Raw genomic sequence first — 12104 nt, 5'->3', positions numbered from 1 at the left:
TTCTGATAGTAGGGAAAAATATTGGAGAGAAGGAAGAGTTTTGAAGGAAGTGGACGAAGTTTGAAACAGTGTACGTGGAGAGCAGAGGAGAGGGCTGCTGAGGGAGCAGGGGTCTCCAGGCAGCGCTGAGGGCCGCTTGTGGCTGGTGACCACGAATTTACGATGTCGCCTCCCTGCTTGGTTCTGCCGTGTTTCTCCAGGGGTGCCCAGCAGAGGGAACCCAGGCACAGAAAAGGGAGGTAATTGGGTCCACCCAGGGTGAGAGGCTTTTAGGCTGGTTTGCCAGAAGCACAGTGGGGCGAGATCATTTAAGACGTGAGCCAGAGAGTGGTCTGAATTCATGACCCATGGATTTGCACTGGACGGGGGCTGAGGTCGGAGAGCTGGTGACGGAGTAACTGGCAGGACTGCTGTGGAGGCCTCTACACTCGGCCCGCCCTCCTGCTCAGGTGGACCCCGGGCCCATCCACCTGGTGGCTCTGACTCCCGGGTGGAGGTGGCTGCCCGGTCTGCATCTGACACCCTTTCGTGGGGCCTGCACGTCACACTTACAGGTGCGGCTGCCTGCTGGCCGTAGCCATGGAGATGTGCTGCAGACACCTCCGGCTGTGCTTGCCTGCAATTAAACTTCTCACCCCGTTTCTCCCTGGTAGGGCCAGGATCACCTACCCAAGCCGGGGGAGAGAAGTTATCCCGGACTCCTCTCTCTCCCCCGACTTCTCCTTCCCCCGTACTCCCTGCACACGTGTCAGATCCACACGTGTCAGATCCACACGTGATTTTACCACCACCGCTCACGTCCCACCTGCCCTTGGGTGGCTTCTGGTGACGTGGTTCAGGCTCCCTCAGTAGTGTGGCAGCCCCCTAGAGGAGGTGAGGTCCAGCATAGTGCTGGAGGTGAGTAAGTAGTCAATAGTCTTTCTTTCCACATTTTATTACTTAAGATTCTGACCTGCTGTGAAATTTGTTTTATTTTTACCAATATAATAAAAATCAAAAGTTTATGTGGTCGCAGTTTATACCACACCTGTATGTTATAAAATACAACTGTGTGATTAATTTTGTAATTATATGGCAAATACTTATAACTCCATGATAATTTCTGTGTGATGAAAGAAATCATTGTTAATTTGAACTCTTTTAGGTAGAGCAGATTGCCCATATTATGCTAAAGCAGAACTTCTGGCAGACTATTTACAAAAGAACCTTCCTGATTTTCGGATACATAAAATTACACAGCATCCTCATGTTTGGGAGGTAAGGAGCCTTTACAGTTCGTTAAACTCACACGCGCACAAAAACGTGTTCTAATTTGATTAAATATTAGCTGTTCTATCAGAAGGCTTCCAGTAATGAATGTTCATGTACAGGTGACTTTCGTGTGTGTGTGTGAGGAGGACTGGCCCTGAGCTGACATCTGTGCCCCTCTTCCTCTGCTTTATATGTGGGAGACCTGCCACGGTACAGCTTGATAAGCAGTGCGTAGATCTGCAGCCGGGATCCAAACCCACGAACCCTAGGGTACCAAAGCAGAGCGTGCGATCTTAACCACTATGCCACTGGGCCAGCCCCTACAAATGACATTTTAATACCAGTAAAATAAATCCCTACTTATCCGTCTTAAAACATTTATCTGTTTTTTCCTGATACCTAGTAGAACGAATGAGGCCCTAACAAGAGAATAATTTGGCTGTTTTTCCCCAAGATCCAGGTAGCTTAGATTGCACTCTAGCTTCATCCACCCCCATATTGACTTCTAGTGATGTGAGGGACCTGTTTATTTGGAAGGTCCTCCTTGGGGAGTGTGTTTCCCCGGAAACAGACTGAGGTGGAGCTTTGGGGAAGGAGTTTCCTTCGCTGGGAAGTGCGCTGGGGAGCATCGTCCTGAGAAGGGCGAGGGCAGCAGGATCGGGCAGCGGGGGAAGTTGAACCCCCCCCCCCCCCCCCGCCCCCGCCTTCACAGGGGCAGTGAGGGCCGAGTGGGCCCTGCAGGGAGCTCTGAAGCTGGGATGGCCCTTCAGAGGTGCCCCAAGTGCAGGCAAGGGGGCTGGCCCTGTCCTCCCACAGCTCACAGTCATCAGGTGCGGGCTGCCCCGGGGAAGCGCCTTAACCTTGGGTGAGGGAACCTCCGGTGGCTGAGGGCAGTCCTGGAGGGAGACTCGGCTCAGAGCCAGCAGCAGCCACTTCCCCTGGTGGTGGAGGGAACAGTGCCTTGGTCATGAAGGGGGATGTGGACAGTATGCCAGGACCCGCTACAGTCCACAGCTGTGCCTTTTAGATCCACACACTCCTATCTTAAGTCTACACCACCTGGGGCAGCTCTTCCAGGATTCTGAGTGGCATCTCTTCCTCGGGAAACTTTGCAAGAGGAAGCTTGGTCAATGAGCTATCATCTCCACTGCCCATCGTTTCAGGGCCACTGGTGACAGTCCTCACCTCTCTGCTGTCCATTTTGGATTCCCTCACCCCATGCTGGTGGTGACCTACGCCGGTATCCTTCAGGGTCTTGAGCCCCAGTCGCTACTCCCTTTTCAGGATGTGACTGCTGCACTTGTCCATTAACTGTCAAAAGTGAGCAAAGCACTACCAAAGATGCCCCAGTGCATCACCTAGATGCCGAGCATTCCTTCCTGCCCTCAGTGGGGAGTAGCTGCCCCAATGCTGCTGCTCTCTTGGGCCAATGACCCCTCCAAGATGTTAACTCCTGGCCTGCTGCTGGTCTCCTGGCACAGGAGCTCACAGTGGTCAAGTGACAGCCATAGCTTAAAGTTTAATGGGCCTCTTCCTAGTAAAAGCACCCCCACCCTGGGATTTGGCAACTCCAGCCCACAGAGTCTAGGGTGAAGGGGTTTTGGAAGCACAAATTCCCCACATGCTCACTGCAAGTGGTGGTAAGCAGGGTCACTCTTAATTCCACCCTCAGTTCCTGGATTCACGTATTCTACCTATAAAGGGCAAAACCCTCTGTTCACTTATGGTGTATACTGCATCCTGAAAGGTGGTGCCCCATCCTCACAAGGTGTCCGTCTCCCAGCTCGTGGCTGCACCTTCACCTTCAGTGGGTCGTTCCATCCCTCTACCAGGCTGCTGGTGGTGCCATATGTGATTGGGCCGGTGGATCCCATGGTTACATGCCCAGTGCTTTGCCTCCTTTACCCTACAGGGGGTCTCTTGGTTCAAAGTGATGACATGCAGGACCCCCTGTTGGTGAGTTAGACTTTTTATGAGCTCTGGACAAGGTGTTGGCCAAAGCCCTACAAACGGGAGGGGCCGTTCTTCACCAGAATCTGTGCTGACTTGATCAGGATGATCACTGCCCTTTCCAGGGGGAGGGGGCCAGTGTCATCAACTTGTACCAAGAGGCATATTGCCCTTATCAGGGGTCAGCATTGGTCTCTGTTGCCAGCACATTGTCGGCCTAGCGGCTGCAGTGACCAAATCAGCTTTGTGAGTGGTCGCTCCTGCTTTAGGAGCAGAACCTGTCTCTTTGGTGACCCCCTTGTGCCTCCAGCTGTCTCAGTTTTCTTACTGCTGGGTTGCTGAGTGCTTCTTTCACAGTAGATGTTCTCTGGTGGCCACTGCCCCCGGCCTCTATTTCAAGATTCTATCATCCCAGCTGCCAGGGCGTCAGCTCTGCGTCAGCTCTGGCCTAGAATGGGCAGCCATGCCAGGCTTCTCACCCATGAGTTCCTGATCCCTCGAGTGAGTGCACTGTCTTCCAAGCCCTTCTGGAGAACACAGGTGACCAGCAGGTTTCCAGCCATCCGTGGGAGCATGTCCACTGGAGCATGCCCGTTTCTCTAAGCTTTTTGATCCCTTCCTGCACTGTCTTCCATGGCAGTCCGGGCATTTCTGTTTCAGTTCCTGTGAGCTGTCACTTTCTCCAAGCTCCGGACAACCATCTGAGCAGATGTTACCACTCTCTTCTGAGGGCCTTGCCAGGGTAATCACTCTTGAATTGCAGAAGAGTGATTCATACTGATAAATTCTCCTTTGTCCAGCTTTATGTTCACTCTTGATTCAGCCCCCTCGCGTCCGGTCCTCTACATCCTCCCCCAGCTCCTGCCAGGCCATCTGCACACCCTGCTGGGGCTGTAGGTCCTTTGGGGTGGAGCATCTTCCTCCAGCACTTCACTGGTCAGGCTGTGTTGTGACCAGAGGGACAATGGTGGGACCCTCCCAGCAGCACTGTCTGCTTTAAGTTGGGATAAAAGCAAGGAGCCTTCAACATCAGCAAGGGGAGTTTGTCTCTGAGAGTTTATTTGTAAGGTAGCCCCTTCTGTGTGTCTCCAAAGACAAGAGTGCAGTCAGCTACTTGACCTAAGAGTGTTGCTCTCTGTCTCTACTCGGCTCTTGTCGTTGGAGGGCTGGGTCTGCACAAACCAGGTGATAATTTTTTTTTTTAAAGGTTGGCGCCTGAGCTAACAACTGTTGCCAGTATAGCCCTGTGGCTGGAAGGATCTCCTAGGGAAGAACAAGGGGAAAATCAGCTGAAATGCTTTGGAGTCGGTTGAATTGGGAGACCTGGCTTCTCTTTAAGCTAACCACTTACGTGCCAGGCCTCCTCAGCAAAGAGAGCAGCTTCCAATACCTGTGTTTGGCCAACGAATTTGGAGAATCTTCTTTCTTATTTGATGAGTTTCTTAGTTAACTTGTTGCCATTTTCTATATTTACATTTTATGGCTTAAAGATATGTAAATTTTACTAGGTATACATGGTGGTGGTAGAAACAAGCTGCTTAGTGTTCGAATTCTAAAGTATTGAATTTCGAGGCAGATTCAGTGTGTGACTTCTCTTGGAATATCGTTCCATAGGAGTGGCTGGAACATTTGTGTGAAAAGAATAAGTGGAGTCACACAACGTCCCCCATCATCTGGAGAGAGCTGCTGGACCGCGGAGGAAAGGGCATGCTTTTGGGGGGCTATAACGAGTTCCTGGAGCACGCCCAGGTATGTGAACTGAGTTTAGTTACCTCCTCAGAGCATCGTCATTCTCTCACATTATTTTCTTTTTCAAATGTCTTGCTTTCTAAAGTGTTCTCAGCTCTCTTTTCCTTCTATTCTGGCTTTAAACAAGAACTTTCCATTGTAGCCGTTGTCAGCTAATCATCTGTTCTCTCAAGTTGACTTTTTCTTCCCCAACATTTAGCTTTACTACAGCGTCACCTCCAGCATGACGACCGAGCTGATGAAGACGATTGCCCAGGAGAACCTGGAGACACACGTAGAGAAGGACCTGGAGGGAGAGTCCCTGAAAGGCCTCCTCAGCCCCTTGCAGGTCTGGATCACCAGGTGGGACAGTCACCCCAGAACTGTGAGAATTTCTTCTTTCATTGAGAAAGGACAATGATGTGGGGTTAGTGCCATGATAGAAGAATATTTGAAAGTCAAGGGCGAGATGTGTATGTATAGGTATATGTATAGATACATGGAGATAAGCAGAGATGCACATATATCCCCCACTGCAGCCCGTGAATGAGACTTAGAGCATACGTAGATTTAGTATGTATGTGTGTAAATGAGCACCTTTACAGCAAAGATACTTACTTTGGCAAGTCTGACAAGCTCTGCGCCCCTGGTCTGGGTCTCTCTTGCTGTCTGCTGCTCTACTTCCTGCTCTTGCTCTGCTTTCCTCCTCCCCACCACTGGCTTACTTCCCCTCCCCACCACTCAGGGCACTGACTGTTGTCCTCTCCCTCCCTCGCCTGCCAGAGCAGGCCTTCTCCCAGCCTCTGCCTCTTTCTCGTCCTCGGCTCTTCCTACCATGCTCATTCTCTGTGGTCCTGTCCCCTCACTCCTGCTCCTGCTTGCTCTTCCTCCCCTCACTCCTGCTCCTGCTTGCTCTTCCTCCCCTCACTCCTCCTCCTCGCTCTTCCTCCCCTCACTCCTCCTCCTTGCTCGTCTTCCCCTCACTCCTCCTCCTCGCTCTTTCTCCCCTCACTCCTCCTCCTCGCTCTTCCTCCCCTCACTCCTCCTCCTCCTCGCTCTTCCTCCCCTCACTCCTGCTCCTCGCTCTTCCTCCCCTCACTCCTCCTCCTTGCTCGTCTTCCCCTCACTCCTCCTCCTCGCTCTTTCTCCCCTCACTCCTCCTCCTCGCTCTTTCTCCCCTCACTCCTCCTCCTCGCTCTTTCTCCCCTCACTCCTCCTCCTCCTCGCTCTTCCTCCCCTCACTCCTCCTCGCTCTTCCTCCCCTCACTCCTCCTCCTCGCTCTTTCTCCCCTCACTCCTCCTCCTCGCTCTTCCTCCCCTCACTCCTCCTCCTCCTCGCTCTTCCTCCCCTCACTCCTCCTCCTCGCTCTTCCTCCCCTCACTCCTCCTCCTTGCTCGTCTTCCCCTCACTCCTGCTCCTTGTTGCTCTCCATCTTTCTCATTGGCCGTGTTTGTGGTTGCTCTCTCTCCCTGTCTCTGCGCTCTATCCCTCTCCTTGTCTCTCTCCCTCCCTTTCTTCTCCCCACCCCTGCATCTCTCTCCCCTCCCCTTCTCACTACCCGTGCACATAACCTAATATAGACACTTATTGGAAAAATTGTTTGTTATAAATGCATATTTCAAACACAGAAAGGAGTTGAGAATGATGTAATAAACATATATGAACCTAACACCAGCTAGATTTAATAAACATTACATCTGCTTTAGATATTTTTGTAAGGATTAAAATGGTACAGACTCTGTTGAAGGCCCCATTGCGAGCCTCCCCAGACCCATGGGGAAAACGGAAAACGCCCAGATGCATTTCGGAGCTGCCCTCAGGGGTCAGTACAGCTCCTGGTTGATGGCCCAGCTCTAGGGTCCTCAGCTCCTGGCTGCGTTGTGGGCACAGACACCCGATACCGATAGCAGCCTGTGTTGATCCTCGGCTTTGTGAGGAAGACAGTCCTTGCCAGAAACTGTCGTGACTTCACAGATCAGGGTATAAAATAGAAGAGAGCTATGATTAAATGAAATTTGTCATTTCTTTATCTTTTGAGGAGGAAATCTAAACATGTAATTAGAGTAATATGGTACAGTTCTTTTAAATTTTGCTTTCTGCATGTTCTTTTTTATGTGAAAAGCCTTATAAACAGGTACAGTTCTTATTTGGGGATTGATTTCAGATGACCAGAGCAAGGGGTTACTAGTGAGAATTTTTTTGTTCTATTTTTTATTTCTAGCCTGTCTAAGCAGCTGTGTATGCCTAAGATGTTAGTCACCCTATTAATGCACATGCAGAAATATCCATTAATTAAAGGCTTAGTGGCCGGCCCCGTGGCTGAGTGGTTAAGTTCATGTGCTCCGCTTCAGCGGCCCAGGGTTTCACCACTTCGGATCCTGGGCGCCGACATGGCACTGCTCATTAAGCCACGCTGAGGCAGCGTCCCACATGCCACAACTAGGACTCACAACTATAATGCACAACTATGTACTGAGGGATTTGGGGAGAAAACACAGAAAGAAATTTTTTTAATTTAAAAATTTTAAAAAAATGATTAAAGGCTTAAAAGGGGCAAAAGATTTAACTGTTCATCCTCTGGCTTTGCATTTTTATTAGTGCATCTGCTCCTGCCTGCTACAACCTGATCCCCATCTTGACCAGCGGTGAAGTGTTTGGAACACAAACGGAAATTAGCATAGTGCTATTTGACAGTAAAGATGCAGAAGAAAAGCTCCACATCCTCGCGTCGGAGACTCACGACCTGGTGTCGCCCTTCCTCCGGAGCATCTCCGTCTGCACCAGAGTGCAGGAGGCCTTCCGCCAGGCCCACGTGGTCATCGTCCTGGACGACAGCACCGACAAGGAGGTGTACACTCTGGAAGAGTGCATCCGGAGCAGGGTCCCACTCTGTCGGCTCTATGGGTACCTGATCGAGAAGAACGCCCATGACTCCGTCCGAGTTATCGTGGGCGGAAAGACCTTCGTGAATCTTAAAACGGTGTTGCTGATGAGATACGCCCCAAGCATCGCACACAACATTGTCGCCGTGGCGCTGGGGGTGGAGGGCCAGGCCAGAGCTGCGCTGGCCAGGAAGCTGAGGACCACGCCTGCATGTGAGTGAGCCCCCGTGTCTGTTTCCGCTTCTCTTTCTCAATAGTGGGATTTCCAAGCAGCGAGGAAGAACGCTGTCCCCTCTAGGATTGTTCCGGAGATGCGGAATAGAAAGTATGAAGCAGGTGCAAGGGACTTCTCATTGTGTGATTTGACTGCTCTGCAAACACGTTTTTTTGCTACTTGCTTTCATGACTATCTGACTTTATCCATCATTATAAAAATGAATAAACAAATATTGAATGGAATAAGGTTTATATTTTTCAAGTAATAATTTGAAACCTAATATTCCCCTTTTTTCATGATACTAGTCAACTAAGGTAATCAGTATCTTTAAAAAGATAATCAGGACTGTGTTAAAGTGGCTCCACCCCATGTCACAGCTGTGTGACCTCGGGCAGTCACTTACCCTTGCTGTGCCTCAGTTTCCTCCTCTGTAAGATGAGGATGCTAATAGCACCTGCCTCCTAGAACTGATGTGAAGATTCGTGAGATAATATTTCTAAAGTGCTTAGAAGAGCACCTGGCACGTGTGGACATTCACAAGGATGTTGAGCTTGCACGTGGGCTTATGGTGTCAGAGCTGTTTCTGCTCCTGTTGATCTTGGAGCTGGTAGACGTCAGAGTCGCCTGAGGATGAGACTGGATCAGAGAATGGACTGTTGTAGCTAAAAAGGGAGTGTTGTATCTAAAAATATTTCTCACATCTGACAAAGTTTAGCTATTTGTGCCCTGGAGGGAGCAGGTGCAGCGTCCACTGAGAATGCGAGGATGTGGACGGCACCACCTCAAGAAGAGTTGAGAGGACAGTGAAGTGTGAGCCTAGGATGCTCTGAATCGGGGCTGTCAAGGACTTCAGTGAGCCCTAACACCATGTAGCAAGAGCTGTCGTATCCATTTCTTCACAGGGAAGCTCTGGAACCAACTTCTGGTGGTCTTGCCTACAGATCTTTAGTGTCTGACCCCAGGGTCAGTCATACCTTAGCCAAATTGATACTAAACTTAGTCGATAGGGAAGGAAAACATCTTCTAACCATTTTATCTCTGTTATCAACCTTATATGTATATGCGTCGACACTGATTTATCACAAAAGATCTAGGATATGCTTACGAAAGTGTCAAGAAGAGGCTGTTACAGAATTTAAAACAAGGTGGGTGCAGGGCTTTCAACCGGACAGCTGCTCTCTTGTGGGTCTGATGGGGCCCTAAATTCTAGGCCCTGCTGGACTCAAAGCCAATAAGCATGAGAAGCAGGAAAAAGAAAAATGCAGAAAAGTCGGGAAAAGGAAAGGGAGACATTGGAGGGACAGTAGTCAAAGTAGAACTGTCGCTGGGGTCCCAGGGAGAAGCTCGGGAACTGCAAAGACAGGGCTGAGAAAACGACGAGGAATGGAACAGCCATCAAGAGAATCGCCGGGGAGAATGCCAGATGCCAGGAGGGCAGCAGGCCTTTTCAGGATATCGCCTGCATTCGGTGCACACATAACCCTCTTTTTCAGAACGTGTGTGTTGGCTTAGCTGGGACTCTGGCTGTTGCAAGTGACAGAAAGTCCACTCAAAGTGATTAAAGTCAGACGGAGATTTCTGTCACGTAACTGGAGAGTGCAGGAGGCAGTCCTTGTCTCAGGCCTAGCTGGGCGCTGGGGCCCAGTGACGTCAGGCCTGGCTGTGCTCTCGGCCTGTCGCTCAGCTCTGCTTTCCTCAACAGTGGTTAGATTATCGGGCAGGCAAGATGGTCACTGGCACCCCCAGACTCCCACGTTTGTGGCTCCGCTACCCTAGTAGAAAGAGGGCTCTCTCTGCATTCTTTGTACAAAAGTGGCAGGATAGTCTCCTCAGCTGGCTTGAACCCGTGATCTCCAAATGAGTCATTGTGGCAGGAATCTGGAATGTGGGTCTCATGCCTATTGATGGACTGGAGGGGTGAGGACAGCCCCCCCAAACCACAGGGACTGAAATTGGGGAACAGTAGTTATTTAAAGAAAAACCAGGATGCTGTTAAAAGAAAAAAATAGGAAGAGGCGCCAGAAGGAAAAGACAGCAGACATCCACCATAATTTTCTCCAGCATAATTTAGGGCATTTAAAGCTGAAAAGAAACATGAGACCCAGTGAGATTGAAACCTTCCTTAGACTTTAGGAAAAAGCCTGCCATATGTTGACTTGGGGACGGAGGAGTATTTTCCCCCTGTGGGATCCCGAGAGCTCCAAACTGGACCACCGCCTTCCCTTCCCTCCCACAGCGCACAGCCAACAGAGGGCCCGTGTGCACGTCATGGCTCTCCTTCTTCGTGAGTCATTTTATGAGACGGACTCTCAGGAGGGTGGTGGACGCTGGGAGCTGACCACCCAAGACCCGTTTCCCACCACCTTCTCCCCAGCCTGCCTCTCCGGAGAGCTTCAGAAAGACACTCGTGTTCTCAGCTCCTCTTGCAGCTGGGAGTGCCCCAGTGACATAGGCTTCGTGAAGCAGGTTGGAAAGTTATTCCACTCTCTGAAAAGAGAAAAAGCAAAGGAGGAGACCTCGGTCCCATTCTTTTCCCTGCTGCCTGCCTTTGAACACAACGGTGAGAGCGTGATACTTGGCACTGTTGCAGCCATTTTAAGACCACGAGGGGAAAGTAAGGAGACTGACAGCTTTGAGCTGCTGAACAAGCACTGGTATCATTGCCCAGCTTGACTCTCTGTTACCCGAGAAGAGTAAACGCCTTCTACCTGAGCCAGGTCAGCAGGATGCTCTGTTACTCGAAGCCAACGGCCATCTTACCTCATACAGGAGAACAGGAAAGAGTTTAATCTTCATGGTAGGAAGTGGTGTGGCCTTATAAGGGAATTAAATTTTTAAGCAAGTAAATAAGTTAATAAATATATCAATGAAATTACTTATTTTCACTTTGGATTTAATATTCCTAGAAAATCCACAATTATAAAATTATTGAGTACCAATCCCTCTTTCTCTCCGTGCCCCCCAGCCCCCCGTTATTTTTCTCTGAGACAAGCATCGCTTGGCACAGTGGTGATTTCCTCCTGCTCTCCCCCGTCCCCAGGCTGTCTCGAGGAGGGGATCGGGCTGGTCGTGTCCTCCTGAGCACAGCCCCTGAGGGCGCCCCCGTGCAGAAGCTGATTTGGTAGCTGTTTGTCGAGTAAGGTGTCCCTCAGGTCCTCTTGTTAAGACTCCTCATTCTGCAGGAAACACGGCCGACCCCGGGGAGTTCAGCGATTTGCCCGAATTTCTGTTCCAGTCCAGAATGAAAGACTCCTGGTCAGAATGGGAGCAGATGAAATGCTTTCTCTGTGGCGGGCAGAGCAGCGGCATTGGGACCAGCACAGCGGGGTCACCGTCACTGTGGCTTCTTTCGGGGGCATTTCAGCATTCCTCGAATTCTGTCGTGTGCCCATACTCACGGGGCGCCGTCAGGGGCCCACGGACCCTGAGGAGGAGGGAGACGATCCCATTGTGCGCTGGTTTTTAGGGCATAGACTCAGGTCTGTTTTGCAGCAGCGGGGCTAGCCCTAAAGCACAGGCAGGAAGCCGGCTGCAGCGGCCTTTTATCTTAGCGTTTCTCATTGTGCTGACGTTCTATTTCTTTTCTTCACAGCCATCAAAGATGTGATCATTTGGGGGAATATCAGTGGAAACAACTACGTTGATCTGAGAAAAGCCAAGGTTTACAGATATGAGAGTGCTATTTGGGGCCCTCCATACTTCTCACGCCCCGTCTTGAGCTTGATTTTTGATAGGTACTGTATATTTTTAAGTGAAGTATGCTAACAATGTTGAATAGATGTGTAACAGTTGCTATAGTCTTTTAAGTCATCTTAGAAATCTTTGTGCAAAAATACTTGTCAGGGCCGGCCTGGTGGCGCAGTGGTTAAGTTGACGTGCTCCCCTTCAGCAGCCTGGGTTTGCAGGTTCAGATCCCGGGCACAGACCTAGCACCGCTCATCAAGCCACGCTGTGGTGGCGTCCCGCATAAAATAGACGAGGATGGCACAGATGTCAGCTCAGCAACTATCTTCTTCACACACACACAAAAAATAACTTGTCGTTGTTGACACTCATCTTTGTCTATGTCTTTATT

At 50.3% G+C, this 12104-nt stretch overlaps 1 protein-coding gene across 8 annotated transcripts in view; it reads left to right on the top strand.

The window, feature by feature from the left end:
* Window positions 1-12104, top strand: part of MDH1B (malate dehydrogenase 1B) — a 30127-nt gene that overhangs the window by 2995 nt on the left and 15028 nt on the right. For all 8 annotated transcript variants that reach the window (XR_011428624.1, XR_011428625.1, XM_023622497.2 and 5 more), the window contains exons 2-6: window positions 1145-1257; window positions 4816-4950; window positions 5150-5292; window positions 7529-8025; window positions 11622-11763. Coding sequence is in view for 6 of the 8 variants with exons in the window: in XM_023622497.2 (XP_023478265.2) it covers window positions 1145-1257; window positions 4816-4950; window positions 5150-5292; window positions 7529-8025; window positions 11622-11763 (1030 nt within the window). In the remaining 2 variants the exon portion in view is untranslated. The remainder of the gene's footprint in view (window positions 1-1144; window positions 1258-4815; window positions 4951-5149; window positions 5293-7528; window positions 8026-11621; window positions 11764-12104) is intronic.

This window comes from Equus caballus, chromosome 18 (genome assembly GCF_041296265.1).
Source record: "Equus caballus isolate H_3958 breed thoroughbred chromosome 18, TB-T2T, whole genome shotgun sequence".
NCBI lineage: Eukaryota > Metazoa > Chordata > Mammalia > Perissodactyla > Equidae > Equus > Equus caballus.
The sequence above is the reverse complement of the archived record's forward strand: the minus strand, read 5'-3'. Positions and strand labels throughout refer to the sequence as shown.